The 25,500-nt window shown below is 44.2% G+C and overlaps 1 protein-coding gene across 2 annotated transcripts in view; it reads right to left on the reverse strand.

The window, feature by feature from the left end:
* CDAN1 (codanin 1) overlaps positions 1–23,519 on the reverse strand; it is a 29,727-nt gene extending 6,208 nt beyond the window's left edge. For both annotated transcript variants that reach the window (XM_014950375.1, XM_014950374.1), the window contains exons 1-21: positions 22,779–23,519; positions 20,906–21,130; positions 18,444–18,637; positions 17,888–18,007; positions 16,715–16,793; positions 16,208–16,328; positions 15,061–15,170; positions 14,272–14,361; positions 12,908–12,983; positions 10,510–10,718; positions 9,595–9,709; positions 8,630–8,773; positions 7,810–7,976; positions 7,096–7,177; positions 6,308–6,397; positions 5,144–5,198; positions 4,041–4,174; positions 3,231–3,334; positions 1,576–1,725; positions 1,057–1,120; positions 488–566 (exon numbers count right to left, since the gene is read on the reverse strand). In XM_014950375.1, coding sequence (XP_014805861.1) covers positions 488–566; positions 1,057–1,120; positions 1,576–1,725; positions 3,231–3,334; positions 4,041–4,174; positions 5,144–5,198; positions 6,308–6,397; positions 7,096–7,177; positions 7,810–7,976; positions 8,630–8,773; positions 9,595–9,709; positions 10,510–10,718; positions 12,908–12,983; positions 14,272–14,361; positions 15,061–15,170; positions 16,208–16,328; positions 16,715–16,793; positions 17,888–18,007; positions 18,444–18,637; positions 20,906–21,130; positions 22,779–23,503 — 3,133 coding nt within the window. In that variant the 5' untranslated portion in view covers positions 23,504–23,519. The remainder of the gene's footprint in view (positions 1–487; positions 567–1,056; positions 1,121–1,575; positions 1,726–3,230; positions 3,335–4,040; positions 4,175–5,143; positions 5,199–6,307; positions 6,398–7,095; positions 7,178–7,809; positions 7,977–8,629; positions 8,774–9,594; positions 9,710–10,509; positions 10,719–12,907; positions 12,984–14,271; positions 14,362–15,060; positions 15,171–16,207; positions 16,329–16,714; positions 16,794–17,887; positions 18,008–18,443; positions 18,638–20,905; positions 21,131–22,778) is intronic.
* Positions 23,520–25,500: the final 1,981 nt, after the last annotated feature.

Consider the following 25,500-nt stretch of genomic DNA (forward strand, 5'->3'; position numbering starts at 1 on the left):
AGTTGCCAGGGCCCTGTTACAGAGTGAAGGACTAGAGTTGCCTTCAGCCCGCTGAGAACACACCCAGCTCGAGAGGTGTTTGTTTCACAGAAGATTTCAGGAGCGCTCTGTACACGTGGGCCATGAGGTGGCTTGAGAGAGCAGCTGTCTGTCCTATGCTTTAAGTGCTACGACAACTTCAGCCTAGATGACATTTTCAGAAGCAGCTTTCCACAGCGTTCATTCTCACCATCCTACAAGCCTCCATAACTAAAAATCACTTACATGGGCCAAGCCTGAAAAATCCCTGAAGAAGGTTCTTGGAGCTAGAAATCATTCCTCTTATTCCTAAACAAGGAGGGACAGAGCAACTGCATGCTTCCCACTAAAAGAAAAACGAGTAGGACCAAGTACTTTATAACACTGGAATAAATTCTACCCCCTGATTTCAGAAAAAGAGAGTACAACACACAGGTTAGAAGGCCCAGCTCAGGGTAAGGAGACTCACCTGCAATGTTGGCAGAAAGCCAGCCGCAGGCCTTCTCAGTTGCCAGCTCCACCGCAATGTCTTCTGCACTGCTTAAAACCTTCACAGGGAGGACAACAAGGGATAGGAGATTTACTACTCACACAGCACTATCTATGGTCAGCGAGGGGTCAGAAGGAAGGCTAGAGGGAAAAGGCTTAAATTTGGCATGCACCATGTAAGCAGAGCACCACCACCTCTGTGGGAACTGATACTCTGAGCAACGGGACTGACTCATTTTGATTTCCCAAACCCCACTAACTCTTGAGGAAGCTGATGCTAAAACAAAAGCATTATCCTTGCAAGATGAATGCAATTTATACGCTCTCCTAGTCTCGACAGTTAGTTATTGGCTGGAGGATCACTTTAGCCAGAATACCCAAGGCAGCCTGGCAGAGGTGACTCTTCTTAGCTACTAGTCCTCACACGAGGGCATCAATAGATTCCATTGTCCTGAGCTATGAAGGCATAAATGAAGCAGTAATGGAAAAATGGTAACGGTCCAGACTTAAAAGTCAGGGCCTTTAGTAAATTTTAGTGAAAATACGTACTGCTGCAGATGTCTCTTCTGGCAGTAACACCCTTACTGCCTCAGGACCTTTCTTTTTGCAAAATCTGCAAGAAAAGAAAGAAAACGTGCCACAGAATTAGTCAAAGTTCTTGGACAGCACTCAGAGGCTCATTACTGTAGGAACTTTCACACGCTCTCTCACAGTCACAACCAGCTGAAGACTGCAGTGAAGTCAGTTAGACCAAAAGAACCAGACAAGGAAGAAACAATTACAAGCCACCAAGCTGCACTACTCCATTTTCCAAAGAGGGGAAATACAATAGCTGCAGGGGATGTCTGTTTGCAGCTGGATGCAGAGGGACACACACAGCACCTTTATTCCTTCCTACAAATACAGCATTAACTGGCTGGAGGCACAGCAGACAGTCACCCTAAGAGCAGAGGTCAGGGTTTATAATTGCCAGAACCTGAGCGTGGCAGGCCAAGCCAAAGTAGGCTTAGAGATTCCACAACAAGAAGAGACAGGAAGGCACAGGTTTAAGTAACTTTTCCTCCTTACTCTCTGCCTTTGATGAGTGCCTGGGCCCCTTCCTCATACAGATGAGCGCACACCTCTTCAAGCAGTTTGTCTTGATTAGCATCCTCCTCCTTCACTTTATCCTGCAACATGACTTCTGCCCTTTGAACCAACTCGGCTACCAGTGTTGCCCTGTCAAAAAACAAGAACAATCAGCCAGACTGAAATCAATACAGCAAACAGTGCAAACTGTGACCAGCTGTTTCCCACAGTTTAGGGGGATACCCATCTCAGGCACAAATGCACTAAACTACCCTGCTGAAAAAGAATTAATCACCCTGTGTTTAGTACCACACCATCTCCTTGTTCTTTTTGTAAGGAAGAAAGCAGCAATGAAGATACCAAAATAGTACTAAGTCTCAAGAGTCAAAAGACTTTAGGTTTTAAGGGAAACATATATGGTTACAGGTACCTTTTCTGACAGCAACACCCTTACTCTCTCAATGGATATCGGTCAGAAGCTCAAAGATGTCCACAGCAGCCTACAACCAGCATTCTTTGTGGGCTGAAACCATTTAAATGCCTTCAACGAGTCAGACAACAGGACAGTGCAAACTCTCAGCAAGCTCACGAGTGACATGGAGGAGGGCAGGGCTGCCATTCTGAAGGGCAAGCTGGAGAAATGGGGTGACAATGGGGTGGTGGCAGCGTACCTCTACAGGCTGGGGTCTACTGGCTTGGGGGCAGCTCTGCAGAAAAGGGTCTGGGGTTCCCAACAGACAAGCTAAATGATTTAGCAGTATCCAAAGAAGGCCAGCCTTACACTGGGCTGAGATCAGCAACAGTGCAGCCAGCAAGCCAAGGGAAGTTACTGTCTCCCCACCACTGTGAGGCTGCATCTGGAGTACGCTGCTCAGCTTTGGGACCCCAGTACAAGAAAGCCATTGACAAGTTGAGTGACTGCAGGAGAAAAAAAAAAAAAAACAACAAAAAACCCCACTCAACACAACACTGGGATGCTGGAGCACACAACCTACAAGGAGATTGGGGGAGGCAGTCTCACTTAGCCTGGAGAAGAGAAGGTGAAGGGAGAAGGAAGGCTTATAGAGAAGACAGAACAACTTCCAGGAAGTGTGCAGCTAAAGGCTGACACACAACATACACACGCTGGAACAAGGGAAATTCTGACAGGATAGAAGGAAACATTGTTCACAAAGCCTGTGAAAATTAAGTGTTGGAACACAGTACTAAGAGGCTGCTGAATCCCCACACTTAAGAGATTTTCACGACTCAACTGGAAAAGGTGCAAAGCAACCTGACCTAACTTGAACCCTGGCCCTGCTTTGAGCAGGAGTTTGGATCAGATGACCTCCAGGTGGACCCTTCTGACCTGAGATTTTCCTGTCATTAGTGAGAATGTTCTGAAAGGGATATTAAGTCCCAAAATGCTGTATTATTTTCACATTTCAGGCGTCCCACCCTTCTCTTTGCATGCCTTCAGAAATTCCCCCCCATGATGCCCATCAGGTGTTGCTGGTCCCCACTGTCATAGCCTTCAACAGCCTTGGTGTTCTGCTACACAGCATACTCTGAGGGAAGCTTCCTTTCCCCCCCACACAAAATTTTAAAGGATCAACTCATCGCCTTATTAGCATAAAGTTCCTTCTTAAGTCACAGAACAGATCACCAGCACTTACTTGATGTGCTTAACACAGTTGGATCCCACCCTCTCTGCCACAAATTCAACTGTTCTCCGGAGGGAGGGAGGCTGGTTGTGAAAGAAGGCCTGTTCCAACTCTACCTGTGCAAGAGAAAAGTGTTACAATTGATAAGAGAACTCCACTCAGATCCTCCTCTCCTCAACACAGGAATGTAGAAAACTATGATCTGGAATTGTGCTAAAAGGCACACAATTTGCCTGCACTAGAACTTTCTGCTACCGTAGTATTCAGCGCCCCCGTAAAATATTTTCTCCCTATTTCCTTCCAACCATTTAATTCAAAGCTCATTATCAGGGTTTATGGAGCTACATAAGCAAACACCCAGTAAAGGGAAGAACGGGAGAGTTCTGACAGCACCTACTAGTAGTGAGTCACCACACAGTTTGTTTTTGGAAAGAAAGGATCCTCTCTTTTAATTACAGGCTGGTAATCCTGTAGGCTCCTACACTGAAGTGAAAAGCGTGGGTACATTCTAACCAAAACAGAGTATGAGAAACATACCAACATCTTGTGTTAAAGAAGACGCAGGCAGACAAACAGGCTACTTGTTCCAATTGCAGGAACATTTACTGAAGTTATCCAGATTTCAACACCCACATGGTATCCCAGCCACGTGGCTATAACGGAAGAACGAGGAGTAAGGATGCCCAGCTGTTAAACACAATGTTCCCTGCTGCCTCAGCCCGTTCTTTTTGTCCCCTGGCATTAGGATACCACCACATACCCTACTCAACACAAGCAATTTCTCCTGTCCCGCTTTCCTTTGTGACTCCCTAATTTCATTACCTGCAGTTTCCGCTGTGTAACAGAAGCCTTGGGTGCCAAGGATTCTGCAGCTGTGGGAGTGATTTTCCTTATAAAGCCACCATTTTTTGCTCCACTACCAGCCACAAAAGAAGCGAGTAGTTTCCGCAGCTCGCCTGTACAGAGAAACATGCAAAAGCAGTCATGGTCCCCGTAAGCAAGGGAACAAATCAAAATTCAAGAAAAAGACTTTCACATTGTCAGTTCTGTTTCCAGAGCAGATACTCTCAGCTCCTGTGAAAGCTGATATTTCAGAAAAGCAGAGGGGCATCCCACCCATTTAACTGGCAGGGCAGAGCAAGGCAGGCAGGGCTCCAGAGATAAATGAGGAGGCTTCCAAAAAGCCTGGGATTCGTTCAGAAAGATCACAGAGCAGTCATTTTCATACATCCCTTTTTAGCATGGCAAGTTTACAAGGGCAACAAGGCAAGCAGAGACACACAGAATTCCAACAGTCAGGAGAAAATACCAGGGGAAAAGCCTGAAGATGTGTTCAACCCCTAGAAGCTTTCATGACGCAGATTTAACATACAGTTTTCCTAGCAGCTACATCCCAAAAAGCAGAGCACCAACCCACCACCTGGGACACTACTGACCACAGAGAGGGATTTCACCAATGGCAGGCAGATCATGGGAAAAAGGTATCTCAAAAAACAACCTGAAAAGCATCGGGGCACAAAAAGATTCTTCCCCCCTGCCTGGCAGCAGAAATATGCTCAAGGATCAGAGCATTCCTCACAGTACAAACACCTCTCCCTATACGTAGGATGGAAAAGTTGTACACTTTACTCCTTATAATGCTTCCTTCCAGTCTGTGAAGGATGAGTTTCCCTGTCCCTCTGTATAAAGTTGTGTAGATCAACTATCCTGACTGTGTAGCCTCCCTCCCCACCTTCACCAGACACCATTCACAGCTGCACGAGCTTCTGCAATCCAACCTGTCATCAAGGCTGACTCAGGCACAACTGAGACCTGAAGTTGTGAGGAGGGGTAAGATAGACAATGCAAAGACTCACAGTACCAAAGGACAAATATAAATAAATATATACTAATATTTATACAGCAAATATGAATAAAATACTCACCAAGATAGGGACAGCAGGTATAAAGTAATTGCTGATCCACCAAGGGTACCGAATCCTGGTGAGAAAAGGAAGGAAATGCTGAAAGGACACAGCAGGGAAAAAAAAACAGTCTTCAGTAAGTCAGAAATCCCATATGCGTGGTCACAGGCAGGTTGCAGAACTGCCTTTCCATGAAAACAATAAAAATAACTGTACTCCAAACCCACAGTAAAATTATGAGCTTTGCAGCCCAAGTGTTCAGCCCGGCCCTGTAACTTCCAGCGTAGCTCAACTGTTTCTGGTCACTGCCAAAGCCCAGCTGAAAGCTGATGGTCACAGATGGGAACCAGGACTGTTACCACAGGTGCCACTCATAAAAGAGAAGCCAACCCATGGAGGAAAATAAATGAGGCACATTTGTGGGGCATTACACCTCCACAGGTGTCTTCACTCAGACTCAGTGGAACATTGCACTGTGGAGTAAGGTCACCCTAGTGTCACACAGCACAGCCAGAGGCACGGGAGGAAAAACAACTTCAGGCCCCATCCGCATGGACAGCGTGTGCTATACCCATTTGGAATAAAATAATCAGTTGATCTCTGCTACTGAAGAACTTTCTAATTAGAACAAGATACACAGATATCGTAGCAAACACACTGCCCATTTTTCAAGGAATACTGAGCATTCTCTTGCATGTCTGGGAGTTGTCTGGAACATCACAGATTCCATAAGCTCACCTCCTTTTCTGCTTGCTCATCCTATTTTCAGTTCAATTACCCTTTGTCATGCAACTGGAAAACAGGTGACTCCAAAGACAGCAACCTTGCTCTTAAGAGTCCCATCTAATTATTTCTGTTGAGTTCACCATTACTATTACTTATTTCTGGGAGAAGCTACTGTTCTCTCAGCCCACCTTGTACTGCAGTAACAAGTGAGAAGGAAAACAGCATCTGATCCTCCTGCCTGACAGAAGCCCCAGAGCTGTAACACACACAATTTGTATGATCCAGGATGCAACTCAGTTGAGGCCCTTGGACAAACCAGGGCATCACATCCCTTGGCCTACAGATGCTCAATGCAGCTGCACTGCAGCCAAGTTCCTGATAAAAATCTCGAGTTCCTAAGGCCATGGTAGATCCACCCTCATCCACAGATTCAGAGGACACGCTGCTCCACTAACTCACCAAAGCCTGAGCAGATGTCACAGTATCCAGCATCAATCCTTCCTGCCTGACATCAGTGGTAAAAAACAACTCTTCAGGGACTGATGGGACCTGAAACAGAAACCCCAGCAGTCACAACCCAAACAGCAGTCAGTAACTTACACCATTTCTGATAGAGAGGACAGTAAAATCTCACTAACCTCACACCCACAAAAAAACTAACACCAAGGATCCTCTCTGCTCTAAGGGGAGCCTTTCCATAAAATCAAAGATTTAGTTTGATCACACAAACATAAGCCACCTTCCTTACCCTCCCTATGCAGCGTCTTTCACCTTCCCAACACATCCCTGCTAGCCAGTTACCTTGCTTCCAACTAAAGGCACAAAAGGATTTTAAAAGTTCATCACACATTGTCCCTTTATCAGACAAAAAACTCCCCAGTAATTCCAAGCTGCCAGCTAGCACTGCACTCCATCTTTGTGAGAAGAGCTTCCAGTTCTTACAGGGATCAGCTGTCAATTTGCTTACAAGGATGCAGATTTATAAGTAGAGAATGGGTTTCAGCAGCAATTAGAATTCCTATTGGAAAAAAAAAAATGTTGCTTCACACAATTCCATTAAAGGAAAATAATTCTGCATTAGAATATAGAGGATTCTTTAAACGCTACACTAGCATTAAAAAAACAACCCAACAAAACAACAAACTACTGTTTTGCAGTGTTTAAACTCATTTAAATATTCCTTTCTATAGAGTTCTGTGCCCTGCTTTCCCTTCAGAGAATTGCTGTGTGCACACAGGAGACTCTACCTGAAAAAGCCAACCCAGAACGGCAAGGATCAGCAGCTTGTTCAGGAAACTTATCTCCTTATCTTCAGAAAGGACCATTAACCTGCCACAAAGCAAAAGCAGCCAGAGAGAGTGTTAGATTTCAGCAGCTCAATTTTCATTAAGGAAAAAAAAATCCCAAACCCACTCACTTTCTAATTACACTATTTGTCACCATGTATGCATTCCATACTTGTCACCCAAAAGAGTGGAGAGCAAGCTCTATTCTGTTGTAGATATGCATCTGACTAATACGCCTTTTTGTTTACGCTAGCAAAGCCAGTGTTAAGTAACTCTCTAGAGGGTGCTTCACATTTTTGTCATGTATATAAGAAATAAAACTAGAGCATTATTTAGGCATGGGAGGCCTTGTAAGTTAAAGGTTCAAATTCAAGATTTAAAATTCACAGCTGCAGATGTAGAATGAGCAAGTGGGGATTTAGAGAATTTTGTCTACTTAGTGAAAAAACACATATTTAAATCAAATATTAATCTCTGAGTTTAGGATGTGGTCTCTCTGCAGCCTTATGTAAAATAAGAATTGCTCATGACTTGTATTAAAAAAAAAAACAGAATGTACTTTTATAAGAATCTCAAACTAGGGCCAGCATGCATTCTCAAGCACCAGGCACCTTAATTAAGTAAGCAAATCTTCACAGAAAAGTTCTTGGCAAATATCCTTCCTCAGGCTCTTACCTGTATACCTGCAGCAAGAGACAAAATACTTTCCTGTAGTAATCAAGGAAAGGAGCAATGTGATCCACAAGGGAAAGGTACTCCACAATCCAAGGAATAGTGAGGATAGAACGTTGATCCCGAATAGATTGTCTCAGAAGCTTCAATACATCCAGTACGGGCAGGGTCTTAATGGACAACAGAAGTTAAAGCAGCAGCTTGAAGTTACCTTTTGATTCTTAAAAAGACCCTTAATCTATATCTTGACTTTTCTGTCTAGAATTTCATCTTCTGTACAAACAAAAGGCGACTTTCTAGCTAATGAAAACATTTATTTGCATATGAGAAGAGGTAAAAACCACACTATGATGGCAACCAGAGGTCCCACTGGGACTTTCCAAAGTGAGGCCATAAGCCTGACTGTACAAGTGGAGTCAAGGTCTAAGCCCTGCCTCCTTGCACTCAGGATGACATGCCACAGGAGATGAGTAGGACACTAATGAAAACATTCTCAGTAGCTGGATTTTAGACTATAAATATAAGACTTCTTACCTAGATCAGAGTTCTGGTACGACAGCCCCAGATTAGCAGAAATAACAGAAGATTGAGCACCTCACCACCAGTGCATTGCTCCCTCTTTCCTAGCTTACACAAACTCTTCTCTCTTTCGTTTCCCACCCCAGAATTTGCAGCAGGGGCACAGAGCAGTAAAACATCATCCCAGGAACCACTGGCTTACTTGGCTAGGGCATAACTATTCATGCTCCCCTCCTGGAATTAGAATACCTGCCTGACAAGTAAAAGGCCATGTTAGATTTCTTAAAAGAGTTTGGTTTCTTACTTGGTTTCTTAATGCTACTGCAGAGTCTTGCAGGTCTCTAGTTGGTTGCTCCACAGTGCGATACGGCAAGAAAACAAGAAAGCCCAGGAACTTGGCGAGGAGCCGTAGGCTTAACAGGACCACAGTGAACCGCTTCTTTTCGTCCTGAAATGAAGAAAAGCAAGCTGGGGCAAAAAATGCTACCCTGAACTGGCAAAGCAACTACCTACACTGAACGTCAACTGCCTTCATGTAAAAGGGCCACATATCTCCATCACTGCTTTTAACACCGGTAAGTTTCCAAAATACATATTTATCAAGCATTTTAAATTGCTTCTGCCTCCACTGCTTCATGTATGGTGAGAGGAAATTAATTCAAGAGCTTTCTAAACCAAGCAGCTGCTCAATCACATCTTCATATTAACAGCTTTGGAGTCAATGAGGGGGCAGAGAGCTGGTCTCACGCTGCCTCCTTTATACCACTACCACTCTGCAAGCTTTTGTGAACCTTCAGCTGCTGCTTTGCTGGTAGGCTATAAGCTGTGACATCTCTGATAGGTATAGATGAGTGAAGAAACATCTGAAAGGGTACGAGCAGACTACAAATTCATTCTAATTAAAATCCTTCTACATGAAAAAGTAACAAGGAGATATCGCAACCAAGTGAAACAACTGGACTAAGTTATTTCATGGATCTAACGCAGGGTACTAGCAACCTAAAAAGAAGCTCTCACTTTTCAAACTATTGTGCATCATCTCTCATGGCACAGCTCTATGAAGCACCCTGAAGCACACAAGCAAACAGCAAGGGCCTCAGACGTCCACAACCAAGTTCAGAGTTATTACAAAATGAAATGAAGAAGCTGCAAATACAGCAGTGGAACCTCCAAGGCAACTCACAATCAAGCCACTAATTCTTTGGGTACTGGAACAGCTCAGGGAAATTGCTGCCAGATGTGTTTGCAAAAAAAAAAAAACAAGCTTACCTGTTCATCCATATCTGCTTCCCCATCGCTGTGCTCGTGCTCCACCAGAGTAAGGCCATTCAGTTCGAGTATCTTCAGGCACAGACTATCCATCAGGTGCTGATTGAACTGGTAACTTCAGCAAAAGATGATGAAGAGTCAGACTGGGCTGAAAACAGCAGTAAAACCTCAACTAACACATTGCAAAATTTCAAGCTTGTCTCATGAGTTGTATCAAGCATCAACAGACATCCAGTGTAACAGACTGACAGATGACAAAGCCAGGGAGAATACTGACTTGGTTGGACAAACTGACTGACAGACAGACAGACTGTACTGGCTGACCCCCTTCTCTTCCACCCTCATTTTGTACATTTTCAAACGGACATTATTTAGCAAGTCCCAGCATAAGGACAGTAACATGGATCTGTCGAAGCAAGATGATGTCAAATAACTGAACTTAACATTCAAAACTCCCATAGATCACAACTCCTCCCTACTGTGGATTGTCAAAAACTCAATGTACAAAACCATGCCCTGTAATTCCTTAGCTTCATGCACTACTACACAAGAAACACTTGGCCAGTCCAGTGCCCTTGCTAAGTAGCACTGTCTGGGCACTGGGAAATGCTGAGGGCCTGTGACAAGATGTGGTTTTATAGAAGGAAAATTATTACCATATAGTCTACCCTAATATAGCACACAAACACACACAAGGACATTCTGTGCTCCAGACGGAACCTTCTTAAGATGTTCACCATGCATGCTGGCCAAGAAAACTAAGTGTGTATTATGCAGCTTAAAAACATTTCTGATCTGCTCTGCCCAGGTCACACCATGCCCCAAACTCTCCAGACAACTCCCTGCTGTAAGAGCAACGTGCTGGTGTTCCCCACTCACTTCACCAAGGAAATAGCAAAAACAGGGGCAGCAAACCTTCCTGCGCTGAGGATGAAGTCCCTGAAGAACTGCTGGCACCCCGGGAAGGAAGGGGGTGGACAAGGTCCTCTGATGCTCTGAGGAACAATAAATCTTTCCTGCAGCCTCTTCAGACGGCTCAGATTATCAGAACCCAGCATATTAAGGACATCCTGGTCTGGGGTATCTCCCCAGCTTGCGCCACCACCAATAGGACCTTTACACATCTTCAAGAGACAGAAAGAGTAGTGAGGTAGAAAATTCATACTGAGGCAACATTTCACTTCATCTCCCACCCTACATGTTCTCCCTTCCTCACAAGGCTTTGTTTCAGGACTAATTCAAGCATGGCCTTTTCAGGTGCCTCACGTACAGATCTCTTTTCCTCATGCCAAAACATGTTACCCATCTTGAGCACAAACAGCCTAGGGATTTTGGCAGATAGAATTCCAATCCTATACATCTAACTCAGGCACACCTAGCAGGTTACATCTGGATGTGTGCAGAGAACACCTATCACTCACATGGTCTTCACGAACCATTCAGCAGGATCTTTAGCCCAGTCTCCAAGCACCATGATACTCCACTATGCATTCCCTCAGCAGGATCTTTAGCCAGCACCCAAGCACCATGATACTCCACTATGCATTCCCAGACCAGGTTTTCCTGGAATTTCCACAAAATTAAATAAAGTTAAAAAACAAATGCCCTCCCTCCATCAAACACATAGATACTACTCAAGACTCAGAGAATCACAGAATTGCAGAACTGTTTTATGTTGGAAGGGACCTCGTGGATTGCCTAATCCAACCCTCTTGCTCAATCAGAGTCAACCACAGCAGGTTGTCCACAATCACATCCAACTGGATGTTGAATGTCTCCACAGACTGGGGCTTCACAACCTCTCTGGGCAAGCTGTTTCAGTGTTTAATCACCCTCACAGTAGAAAAAGTGTATTCTTGTGCTCAGATGGAATTCCCTTTTTCCCAATTTGTGTCCATTGCCTCAGGTCCTGTCAGTGAACACTACTGAGAAGAATCTGGCTCTCTCTTCTTCATTCCCTCCATCAGGTATTTCTACACAGTGCTAAGATAACCTGGAGCCTTCTCTTCTCCAGGCTGAACAGTCCCAGCTCTCTCAGCTTCTCCTCATACGAAAAATGCTCCAGTCCCTCAATCTGTTATGTGGCCCTGCACTGAACTCACTCTACTAAGTCAGTATCTTTCTTGTAGTGGTGAGCCCCAAACTGGACACAGTACTCCAGATGTAACCTAACCAACCCTGAGTAAAGGGAAAAGATGACTGCTTACTCCTACATTTAAGTCAGAATTATTTTAACGAGAGAGATCATACTAAAAGGCAACATTTAGCTATGCGTGTCAAGTGAACAATTACTAGGTCCATTTATTCCAAACTGAATTCCCCTCCCAAAATAACATCTTGTTACACTCCCCAACCTTTCATTTATCAGGCCTTGACACAAATCCTCAGTCTAGGTTCTTTTCTGCATCACTTCCTAGTCAGACACACGGGATTCATTGAAGACTCTTAGTTACCAGTTTAAATCTCTGGTTACCTTGTGAAACCAAGCAGTCTTCATTAAGAACACACAGATAAAAAGGAGAAATACAGTACCTACAACTAATTAAATCCTGTTGATGCAACAAAGTCCATCTCACCTCTTGCCTACGACCTCCCTGAACATGCATCAGACAGGACATTGATGCAATTTCAAACTGCATTCCAACAGCTCACAACTTGCTGGCCTGTGTGTGTGCTAATACTCAAGGCGGGGTTTTGTGTCTGTTTTGCTATCCAGAAGGAAGCCAGCAATAAGCCAGCCACTTCTAGAGAACACACTCAATATTTATGCTCCAGTCAGAAGCATCTTTTCTTTCTTCATTCCTTCAGTTACAGTGCAGTCAGACGATGTCCAACACTGGCCAAAAAAACCCTGTCAACTACAATAGCAATACTGTACCCAAAAGAGGTTGTTGCAGCGTTACACAGAACCCCCAGAAACTCCTTGCAGGTAGCATACTCATGTTGTCAACAAACATAACCGGGAACCTCTTCATTTAATAGACATCAAAATGCATCCTTAACATTTCTAAAAATTGTAACTGTTCTAAAACTAGGCAGTCAAAGTAAATAACCACGAAGAATGAATTCTTACGGCTCATGATGTGCTCAGTGTGCCTTACTGCTGGTTTACAGAGAGTTCACCAGTAATTTATCGCTGATTTATATTTCTGGAAAAGGAAGGAAATTCTCATCCTGAAAACCTGGCTCTCCCAAAAAATTTCAATAGGAAAATCTCAAAGAAACTTCCAAGACACAATTTGCTTTCTTAGTTTGAGGAAGGATCAAATCAGCTTTGATGCATATCTTCATTAAAAAAACCCACGTCATTTACCTGAATAAGCTGTTTCTGAAAGAGCCTGGCAAAATGGCTGTGGTTGCAGGTTGCAGATAGGTGAGCCATCATGGACCTGCGAAAGAAAACATCACAAAATGCTGACTGGATCTCTTCATAAAAAAAACAAAACAAGAAAAAAAAAAAAAAACCAAAACAAACAAACAAAAAAAAGTGTTCTACTCTCAGGCCATATCAAAAGTATAAAATAAAATAATTGCTTTTAAGAAAGCCATTTCCAAAGGCCACTGCAAATAGCAACACCTTTATAACCAAGCACTGAGCCCCATCTGCTGACCATGGAAACGAAAATTCTCCCTGAGCACCTGCAGAGCAGACACAGCTCTAGAGATAAAAGGACTCTTCCTTTCCTCTAATAATGCTGTTATTTAGGAAGCAAATTAACTCATTCAGCTCCCACTCTCCCCTGTGCAGAACAGTGAGTTGAGAGTTCACATATATGTATGAAAGCAGCAATAGCAGTATTTCTGATGCCCAAAGAGAAGGAAAATTTCTCAGTTTAAATCTCAGCTTTGTTTTGCTCCTGGGGTGAAAAGTCACCTTCGTACATGTAACTTGAGCAGGCTGGTGGTTAAGACTAACACAGAAACCCACATGGCAACTGCTTTCAAAACTATAATAGCTTCTTTATAAATACTCTATTTTGATAAAACAATAAATGAATAAACAGTTTGCTTTCCATAGGAAAAGCCACAGTTGTCTTGTTTCCAGAGCCAATATACTAGAATCCCCTGAATTAGAAGAGCTAAGAGCTTCTGAACATATAACACACTTCTCCATGCTTAAGAGGGTGGGGACTGGGAACATGAAATGCACACACGAGTACAGGAAGAAATTCTTTACTATGAGGGTGGTGAGACACTGGAACCAGGTTGCCCAGAGAAGCTGTGGATGCCCCATCCCTGGAGGTGTTCAAGGCCAGACTGGATGGGGCTTTGAGCAACCTGGTCTGGTGGGAGGCGTCCCTGCTCATGGCAGGCAGTTGGAACTCAATAATCTTTAAGGTCCTTTCCAACTCTAACCATTCTATGATTCTATGATATATGACGACAACGTCAACACCACAACATACTGGTTGTGAGAACGGCTCTTTCTGTGATTATGAACAGAGAAAAACTTAAACTAAGCCAAATTGGGCCCTTGCCACTTACGGCTTATTTCTTTAAGATAACAGTTGATACTTTTACATAGAGAAGCAGTTTATATGGCCAGTATCTGCCAAGAAGCACAGCTCCCTACAGATTAATGCAGAAGACCACAGGGAGAACACAGAAGAGCCTAATATGCTGCACCTGCAATTCAGCTACATTGAAGACCTATCTGAAGTTGCGTAAGACTCTTACCTGATCTTGTTGCCCAGAACTCTTTCAAAGTCCCAGCCAGTTTTTTCATGGTTATCCTCCCATTCACGCAGCAGTTCATAAAATATATCCCTGTGAATCAAGATATTTAAGGGTATGAATTCCCACTCTTCAATATCGGAAGTAACAACAACTGAATATTCAATCGCTCCTAGGTTCCCCAGCAAGAATCTACCTCAGATTAAATAACTCAAGCCTCTAAGCATTCAGATACCTTTGAAAAACTCATTAATGTTAGTGATACTTCAGCGAGTTTCCATTTTCCATGTCTTTGACAGCAAGTGCTTAAGCTTGTTATGCCCAAGCTCTGACGGAATGACCAAAACACCCATTACTAGACATACTGAAGACTGAGAGGTAGGAAAGAATAAGCCACATGAAATAATACCTATGAGGAGAGAAAAAAGGACCAAGACAACTTGCCATTCTCCCCTCACCCTGTTGCTGCAAGCATGGAGGGAGGTGGCAGGAAGAATAAAAGCATACCAGATTTATATGCAGAAGCAATCCTGTAGGGTGACATACTGTATTGGCATTAACCACAAGTCTCAACAACTCCTGAAGAATTAGGCTGTTCTTCTCTAAAGACATTAAGCATTTAGCTCCTGCAGTCAATATGGACAAAGACTATTTTTTTTTTTTTAAATTAGAGTGAAAGTCTCAAGACCTTTCTACAGTATAACATACACGAGACATTCTTAATATCCTTTGTTCGCAGTCATGGAAATATTATACCCTGTGAGCCGTAGAGTAACAGTAGAAGAAACACACCTTTGTTTCTTAAATATGTGAAATGCTCTGTCACTGGGAAAGTTGGAGCGATTGTCAGTTTCTGGCTGGAAAGAAACAGACTGTACAGAGCATGGCAGCAGCAGAGACACCTGTTAAAAATATGAAGGCAATCATTAGACTAATACAAGTCTCTAATTTATCCAACAATCAGAGACCTAGAAAAAGCAAGGAAAAGATGTGATGAGGAAAACAAGTACCACTAGTTGAGTTGTTTGGACACTAGCCATTTCCCAATTGCTAACTGCTAGTAAACACCAGCAGTTCCACAACCTACATTACACTACACTACAGAGGCAGAATCACTCAAGGTTGAGTGGAAGCATCATGTCTCTCTAAGAAATCTCTGCAGAACAGATTGCAACCAGCACTGATACAGTGTGGAAAGAATGTTCTGCAAACAGCCAAAGTGTACCTTCAATACAGGGCTCCAGAGAACGCAGGATAGTTGCTGGCAATGCCTGTCTTAGTATTCTTTCTTCTATTCAAAAAACCTACGTCTTCAAGTAACAAGAGACCTTTATTTATTTACAGCTTTAACAAAAAAGCTCAGCTATTGACATGTCCTAGCTCAGTCCGACTTTCTTTGTGAAGACTACCTTCCATTTTTAAAAGATGGATGAAAGAAGATACAAAATACACTACGGAATGATTCCCACCATGCAGATTTCCTTCTCTAACCCAGATAATTAGATCAGGAAACCAGTTTTCACAAGCTGCATTGTCTCTTCTGAAGCTTCATTTGCCCAAAAGCAGTCTGTAGCGATGTAACAAATCCACTTCTTTCAAACTACATTCTGATATTGCATCTAACCCATTGTTCTTCTGGGATCCATGTTTACTAGGTGAGAACCTCAAAAGCAAAAGTTGACCCTGTCAAAGCTGCTGAAGTCGGGGCCTGGAGCACAGTGCAAGGCCAGCCAGCAGCAACCCTCAGCCAACAACCACTGGGCCCAACAATTCCCTCACACACTGACGAGAAAAAAAGAGTAACTTTCAGACACTTGGCAAAGACAACATGACAAGATATTCAAAGTAGAAGGAATGAGATTTAAGATCAAAGCCATTGCAAATAAGAGAGCAACACAAAGGTTTGGAGCAATGTCAGTTGAGGTCTGCCCGCTGTTACCTTGGCCGTGCTGCTTTCATAAGCCTGCCTGAGCCTCTCGTGCAAGGTGGGAGAAAAAGATGCAATCCGTTCGTTTTCAGCCAAAAGCTTCAGCGTCCCCTTTTCTAAACGGGAAATAATTCTGCCAAGACAACATGGATAAAACCCAGACAGACATAAACAACACATGATCAGAGCTAAAGAAATGCTTATGTTTTATGAGGCTACGAAGCAAAGAGTTCTAAGCCCCAGGCACCCAGCGTGAAATCCTACTGGCATCTGTAGGGCCATGTTTTATTGCTCCCATCTCATGACTTTCCCATTCTTGCATATTTACACTGAAGTTCACCAGTCTGAAGACAGACCAGTGCAAGGAAAACTCACAGGCAGCCAAATCCATGTAGGTTTTGAGGGAAAATTAATGACTCTGTGCCTATAAATGATAAAGCTCTAAAATCCAAGCACACATTTTCTTAATCTCACACACGCCTGCAGGCACAAGCAGAGGAAAAAAAATATTCAACTCACTCATACTGATAATCCAAGACTTGAACAGCAAAATAAACACAATTGTGCACATTTCGGAAATGCTGTCTCCCTGATGCCTCTAAGGAAAAAAAGAAACATGAGAAAACAGCACCTATCACCATTTATAAACTAAAAGACCAACAATTAGCTCTCAAGGAAAGTAGGAGCTGCCATACCCAAAAATAGTCTTCCAGACCAGTATCCAATTTCCAGAAGTTCCCACTCCCTGCCACCTGTATAGACAAATCCTCCCATACTTGTCCTTCCTACACTAAAGGCAACTGAATTGTTTAATGCCATAGGGGAAAGAAGAGATTCCTTCTCAACGTTTTGGCCAACAGTAAGCAGATCCAGGACAAAAAGTAGACCAACTGCAACCAGTCATCAGCTGCTGTTCCCATACCTCCAGACTTCGTGTTCCTAATCTCAGCCCTAAAAATCAGTGAGTGGCAAAACAAAGGTCAATCAAATTGGGGCATCTTGGGGAGTGGGGAAGGAGGTGTGTCAGTCTCATCTTAAAGCCACTCTTGTTTTTTATATCCACATCAAACTACTAAATGCATCAAGGTTAAGTCTGAATATGCGAAAAAAGAAATTAAACAATTATGCATCTAAACGGACAGGTCCTCTGCAATCATAACCCCACCTTAAATTTAAGAAACACATAGAAGATCAACAGCACTTTTGAGTTGCAAGGACCAATGGAGGAGATACTTTAGGATATCCTTCCTTCTCTTTGAAAGCCAGTGACAGCAAGTAGCTCCAGCAAATCTCACACAATAGCAGAAAACTAGATCGGGCAGCATCTAGCAACCCCACTCTATCACACTGTGTAAGCACTTCCCATACATGCATGACTTTTTCAGCATCACAGATGATTCCCACAGCAGTAATATGGTGCTTCTATGGAATTTAAGACTAACTGTTCAAGCTAACGGCAACTAATCTATATCACATTAGCACTTTCACTGAATTTCACTGAATTTCACTGAATTTCTAGAGTTGGAAGGGACCATAGAGATCATCTAGTCCAACTCCCCTGCTGAAGCAGGATTGCCTAGAGCTAGAGCATGTTACTCAGGACTGCATCCAGGCGGGTTTTGAAAATCTCCAAAGAAGGGGACTCCACAACCTCCCTGGGCAGTACTCTTTCCCCACAATACTATTTCCTACCTTTACTTCTTTCATTGACTTCAAGGTCACTATCCCCATCTTCTGCGGTAGAAGTGCCTTTAGATGTCAACAGCTGCAGAACAAAAAAGAGCTCCAGAAAAATATTTGGCACCAGGTTTTCTGGAAGAGAGGAAATGAGATACTAAAGGTGGATATTCACTATTGACCTGCCTTAACAAACGAAGGTAAAAATACAGATACCTGTTCTATGGAACAGTTAGCAAAGAACTTCCTCCCCAAACCCAGCCACAGTGTAAATCAATATGGGAATGACAGGACAGATGTGTTAGGGAAGGGTCTGGTTTCAGACAGGGCCATACAACTCCAGCCTAGTGCAGCTCAGAGTACTGGATCAGGCCCGTCTCCTTCCCTAAACTTTTACCTAGTATCCATTTATTTTAATAACTGTGTTGAGTTGGTTTATTTTTCCAGATGTTATTTGTTTGTACACTGTAACTATCCCACAATTTTTGCTTCCCATCTACCTCCCCTTTGAAACACACGTGCAAATTCAAAGCCCCAAGAAAGGTCAGTCTCACATCTTCTGGGTCTTCACCTGCTATACACGACGAATAGAGCTCTGCCAGACACTCCAGCTGTTTCTTGCAGGAAACCTTAGCAGGATTGGCACAGGTCACCAGGTGGCTTTCAGCAGGAAGGCTAGCGCTGCGAGTGTAGCTAGGCTTTGTTGGTGTGCCAGGATCCAGAGAGATTCCTGCAGGAGAAGATGCCTGGTGCAGCAATTTGCATCTGAAATTCAAGAGAAGCAACACACCATGTGACAGAAGAAGACACACAGCAGCCACGCGGCCAGAAGCCATCTCTCTCTTGCAGTCTAGCATAAGGAATTCCTGCAATAACCAACCATGTCATTTACACTGCCTAAAGCTGCTTTTAGCATCATAGTAATTTAACTCATCTTTCTCTTGAACAAAAAGGATCTTGGGGCTAACAGTCAAAAGACTCAAAAGATTCACATTCAAATTCCAACTCTGCTAAAACAGCATGGCATTTTGACCAAATCATCTCACTAACCTGTTACTGCTTCTCATCCAAACTGATATTTGTTAAGGACACAGAATCTGTTAGAGACCGGGTCCCAAAAAAAGTTTTGCACGTACAACTTCTGACAGCTAGACACTTTACAAAATCTATGAAAATAAAGTTCATGCCCATACCTTCAGACACATTTATAAGTTAAACATGCCCTGAGAAGATCCAATACCATTAAGTGGAAAGGCAATGCAACAACTGATGAAATCTCATACTGTCAAGCTAAATGACAGAAGGAACAAGCTGCTTTAATTGCTGGATTCTAAATCAACAATGGTCACTCAGTTAAATACACAGATATTGTAAAAAGAATATACCTATAGAGGTCATCCAAAATGCAGCAACAGAGTGACATACATAAGACACATGAGAAGCAGGAAAAAAGCCAGTAACAGCAACATCAAACGATCGTTAAAGATCCCAATGAAACATCCACACTTGACACATCACCTCTTACCACATTGTCTCACAAGTAAAATCTTTAAAGGTCACCTTATAGGTTTTGGGGAAGACAGAAATGTTTTTAACTGTGGCAAAGAACTTTTCCTATTGGCCTATTTCTAGTGTAACCACTGCAATGAAGAACAAATTAGTCCCAAAATGATAGTAGAAAGGTTATTAAATAACATCTCCCTTGCAATGAACATAAGCACCCGACTGACTGAACTGAAGAAAATTATTTATTAAGCACTTTGTAAATCCACCAAGGTTAAGACTCCAACAATGCAGACAGACTTTGCTTCACTTCTGCCTCAGTGTTGTGATCTACCAAAGCATGAACTTCACCTTTCACCCATGCTCAGAGGGACACAGTTGGCTGGGGGCTGCGTTAGTTTTGTACCTCACTTCATCACTACTGAGGACACAGCAGCAGCTCCCAGCTCTGAGCACCAAGCACTGCCCATTTCAAGCATGATGGGTCAGATGAGACCCCCTCATGGGCAAGATCCAGCCCACATACTGCTATTTCACTGACTTTAGTTTATACAGGTTAGTGGGACATTTCAGGTAGAATTCAGACTGGAATACATGCTTCACTGAAGTGCACAGATGCAGGTTTGAATCCTGAGCAGTTCTGTTACAGGTCTGGTACAAACAGTAATTCATGAGACTTTATTTGGTCTGTTTCAGCCAGTTCTCTGCAAAACTTAGCAGGAAAAGAATTCTACCCACATGTCCTGAGGAGCTTCCCCAAGAATAAAATCTACAAACAGCAGCAACAGTTCTGTCAGCAATTATAAACAATACTTTCTCTACTACTGTGCTTGCTTTTTTCCTGAAGCATCAATCCTCACAAGCAAACAGTGATACCATTTTACAGAGGATGAAAGTCACAAAGTAACTGAACAGCAGAGACACAATTAGAAGCTAGAATTCACCTCATCTCCCAGCACACATTTTTCAGTAGATAACTGCAGTAGTAACTTTTAAAACACAGTCTCATGCTACCCATGTTTTGTTTTCTCTGACTGCAAGCTTGTGTTAGTCTGCCTACCTTGTAAAATCATTAACATATTCCCCATATTTGCACCATTAACTCATTTTCTTTAAACCAGACTATGCCTTCCATCCAGGCAAAATCTTCAAACACAGCCTAATTACACCAGCTCAAACCCACTCGCTTCGCCTGTGCAATCTAAGGAAAGCTGTACAGCAGAGAGTCACCACGGGTGTGTGGCCAACCATGAAGAGGCCATGAAAACAGTGAGGACTGACTAAACTGCTGAAGATAAAGTGAGGGTCATTGGTGAGAGTCAGCACACCTCCGAAATGATATAAACTAGCTGCATTAACATCCTAGTCCAATACCAGAGCCACAGCTGGATTTAGGCAAATTACAATTTAAGGTCACCAGTATCTGTTTTGGATATTATTCTGGTCATTTCCACTCTGATATCGGTACTGCCTTAAGACAAGGGAATTAAGAATTGACACAAGCCTATTACCACCCTGCTCAGACTGTACCGTTCCTTCTTCAGCATCTCCCTCTCCTCTTGAAGGCTGTTGCTTATCACAGACGTAAGGTTTCCTTCCTGGACAGCAGTAAAGGCCTCAGGGCTTGACCCACATGAAATCCGAGCAGCTGGAGGCTGGCTGACAGGCGTAGAAGTGAAGCACATCTTTGGTTTTGAGAGGGGACGCTCAGCACTTACGGGAGTTGGGTTGATTCGCCGTGATGGTTTGCTTTTGCTGAAAAAGTAAGAAGTGATCCCACTGAAATCAAGCTAAACAACAACAACAAAAAATAGGTCTCAAAACAGATATGCATGCAGCTCTTCCAGAAGAGTCTCATGCTAAAATAAAAAGAGATATAAAGTCAGTATACTGAATTTCTAAACTGTATGTATAGTTGTTGACTTTATTCTGGTCACTGAATAAAATGTCACGGAGCTATGGACTGCTAAAAACAGCCTGCTCACCCCTGCCACAAAATTAATTATCAGTTATCAAGCCTAGAACAGATAACAGTGCCACACAACTCTTCCAGACATTTCTAATTTGAGGGGACAGGATATGCCTCATTTTAGTAAGAAACTAATTCACCAACAGTTTCTAACACCACCACAAGAAAGAAAAAAAAAAAAAACAACCAAAACCCACAAAAACAATCAAGCTGCCATTGTCTACCAGTGAGAGTCCAGGCTCCCGAGTTACCATAAGCCCTTTAAGTTTAGGGAAGCCCATCCTTACTGCATAATCTAGATCTGTCCTTTAGGAAGAGGCTCTGGAAGGCAGTAAGAGACATACTGGAAATGAGATACAGGAACATTAAGCATTAGGACTTCTCAAGGAAAAGCTGGTTCCTACATATTAACTGCTATGGTGTTCTCAAAATCGCTGTAGCGTTGGCTTCCAAACACTCCATGACCTCTTTCCTCACTCTTTTTCCTAGTTGGGCACAGTGCAATTGAGGGAGAGACACTTACTGTCTATGCTGGAAACACACCTCATCTCCTTTGGCCAAAGCATCATCTAGACCCAGCATCTGGATTTGCTGCATGGGCCCACAGACCTATCAATTTTCAGGTGGGATTTTGCACATCCAACTAGAAAGTCCCACTTACAGAGACCAGAGCCTGATACATGGAGCACATGGGCTGAGATGAAAGCCTGGCACTTGGTAATAAGGATTTAAAAGAGTAAAATCTCAAAGAGAAAAGGACGGAGGCAACCACAACACAAGCAGCTGCCCAGAAGCTAAGCCAAAGTCGCCAGGGAGACCAGGGCTTGCTGCAGACCAAAGGGAAGACAGCCATCAGCTGGCTATTTTGTCCATGATTACAGGGCACAAGCGAAGCTGCCCACTAACATCTGTTACCAGAAGTCACAGAATGTCAACCCAAAGGCTTTTTTGGTAGCACGAGTAAAGCTGAAGAGCCTTCCAGAACTGCTCTTCACTAGCAATTGCTACTGTGGTAAATGAGAAATGTGAAGGGCCAAGATAACGCTGATCTTGTTAGGACTTGCAAGGACAAAGATGTGCTTGGCTTTGTATCAGGTGGTCTCTGCACCGGGAAGCTGCAGGCAGCACCGCAAGTGAGAGGCTAAAGATGCATCTTGGGTGAGTTCTCAAGAGTGGAAACCTGACTGCCTGTTGAAGCAACATTCCCTTAGGTGGCCACCATAACAAAGCAGTTCTGACCAAGGAGCCCAGAAGCCAGCCCCCAGGTGTTGTTTATTACGGCCAGCCCCCAGGTGTTGTTTATTACGGCCAGCCCCCAGGTGTTGTTTATTATGGCATCTTCTGTATCTGGACATGCATAATGGGACAAGCTAGTCAAGGAACAGTAACCTGCAGCAAAATCCAAATGAGAGAGAGAGGCAAACTTGCTCTTACTTTGTCCAGCCAGAGGCAGCACCCATGGGCGGAAACTCCTCCAAGTTGTTAAGATTTAGCTGGCTGGGTGGGGATCTAGCAGAAACAAGAGGCACTTCACTCCGCTTCCTTCTCCCTCCACTCCACGAGACACTGTCATTCTTTCCATCTTCCTCCTCAGCAAGGGAACGCCCCAGATCCCGAGCTACCTGCCGGCCAGAGGCGCTGAGGGAGCTGCTGCCTTTCCTTCGGCCTCGTCTCGCTGGCAGGGCCTCAGGCGTGGCTGTAAGGAAGCTCCCCAAGCTGGCCTTCTGAGATGACCGCCTCTCCCCGGGGTTAAGCACAGGGCTGTACCCAAAGCTCGGGCTGCTACTGGAGACCACGCTGGGGAAGTCACCACAAGGGCTAGAGAGGTTTGACCCAGAAAAGGAAGAGGAGCTGCTGGATGCCGCAGCAGGAGAAAAGCTGGTATCTGTGGTGCAGGTGGTCGCTGAAGTCCTTTGGGAAAAGAGCTGCACTCGGGTGCTGGTTGTGTGGCCTGCCCTCCTTTCTGATCCAGTCCTTTGGCTCCCGTGGGCCTTGGAATTGGGGGTTTTAGCAGGAGTAGAGGGCCCATTAGTCAGGATCTGGCTGGTTTGCTCCCTTAAGAAGTTTAGCAGAAAAGGCACAAAGTCTTTCTGAAGCAAACTAAGAGATACCAGCTTGTCATGGATGTGGTTCTCCTGCAAGGAAAGAGAACAAAGCATTAATATGAAGATGCTACCTGATTCCTTCTTTCCGTGTGCTCAGACTCACTTAAGTAGTAACTGTGGGACTGCAATACACAATAAGAAACAACATGACTTGTCAAAGCAGGTCACTGAAATTCAAACTACCTTAGCACTGGTCATAGATCTCAAACTCAGCCTCCACAAAAGCCATTTTGGCAGAAGTTTTCAGATCGATTCATTCACTTTGGTCTCTGACTGGGAAACCGTGGAACTGTTCCATGGAAACATCTGTACTACTTACTGAAGCTATGGCCAGGGAGAACTCCAAGCAACTGGCACCCCTAATTCCAACATTTCAAAGACATAGATCCTGAAGCAGCTAATTCTAATAGAAAAATATAAAATCTGCAACTTTTCTGTCCCCTGTTTGTCTATGAATGCCACCTGCTTCCACAGAGGGGTGCTATAACAACAACTATTCAAGCACTTGGAGTCAGTCCCGTAGTGCCAAACACAAGACCAAAGCTGTTCTTCAATTTCAATTAAATAATTTTGCTCCCTTGAGACCTCACAGAGGTCTAAACAGAGACTGTGCAACTTTAAGGTACACAAAGTTTATACTTAAGAAACTTAAAAAAAACCACCACAGATCCAACCCACAGTCGCCACAACTGAAGAAGCTCTCAAGAAGGACAGCAACTTATTTCTTACTAATATTAAAATCATTGCAGGCATATTCCTGTTCATTCATATTCACACCTCCACTAAATGAAAAGTCAGGAGAGCAGATGCTATTTTGGAAGGACATTTTTCTGTGAAAGGAGGCAGCAAAAGCATGGCCAGGACTGGACTCCTACAATCTTCAACACAGATGCTGAAATTTGTATTTGGAAGCCTTGAGACCAACTCAGCTTCCTGGAGAAGCAGGAGACTCCGACACAGCCTGGATAACAAGCCAAGCAGCCAAGGCTCACTGCTTTAGCACTCTTAACACCCAATGAAAAAATGCAGGCCAGAACACAAACCCTGTGAGGTATCAGAAGACCTGTCTTTTAATGAGTTGCCGTGAAAGCTAGAGGAAATGTCAGGCTACATCTTGCTCAGGTGCCCCCCCAGCTTCGCCGCAGAGGCAAAAAGACAAGATTACAGCCTGCATGATCATGAGGTCAAGCAGTTTCTCCAGCTTTTCAGAGCACAACCTGCTTTCACTCCTCCATCTCTGCACAAGTTGACAGAGCTTCGGCTCCTCCACAGCTGGACAAGGGCGACCTGTCAGCAGATCCAGCTGCGAGCCTCCCGCTTGCTTTCTCGTGCCGGATCAATGGGGCTGCCTCCCAGCAGCCAAGGGCAGTTGGCAACTCCCTCGGCAAGGACAAACTTTTCGGTGAGCAAACAGGGCCCCCGCACCCTCCACCCCCTCAGCGCCGGCCCAGCTGCCGGCTCCTCCAGCTCCAGAAGCCCCACAGCTGGGCTTCTGCCAGTCGCAGCTGGCACAACACCGGACTCTGCCCAAATGCCGGTTCCTTCTGCCCACACACGGCTAGGACGACAGCCGTACTTGACTAACTCACGTGGGGTGACAGCAGTGAGTTTGGATTTTAATTAACGCTGGGTAACGCGCCCTGAGGGGCTTGGGCAGAAAACGCTCTCAATACAAATTGCGTCTCTAAGGTGAAATACAAAGCCCACAGCCCACCTATGGCTACCAACGCTTTTGTAGGACTAGACGATCTCCAGAGGTCCCTTCCAACCCCCATTATTCACCGATTACCCCAGGAACCCAAATTCTCCAGCCATATCCCGCTGCAGAACTCAGCCTGCCCAAAGCCCAGCCAGAACCGCCCCCCCCCGGCCATGACGGACCCTCCTCAGCGCACTGAGGGGACGACCAGCCGCGGTGCCGGCTGCTCTGAGGCACCCGGCAACTTCCTCACCGGGCCGGGGCGCCTCACCGGGCGGTGCGGTGCCCTCACGGTGCCGGTGGCAGCTCCGTCCGTCTCTCACCGCCGCTTTCCCCGCCACAGCCCCGGGAC

The sequence above is a fragment of the Calidris pugnax genome, unplaced genomic scaffold, assembly GCF_001431845.1.
Source record: "Calidris pugnax isolate Ruff unplaced genomic scaffold, ASM143184v1 scaffold68, whole genome shotgun sequence".
Lineage (NCBI taxonomy): Eukaryota > Metazoa > Chordata > Aves > Charadriiformes > Scolopacidae > Calidris > Calidris pugnax.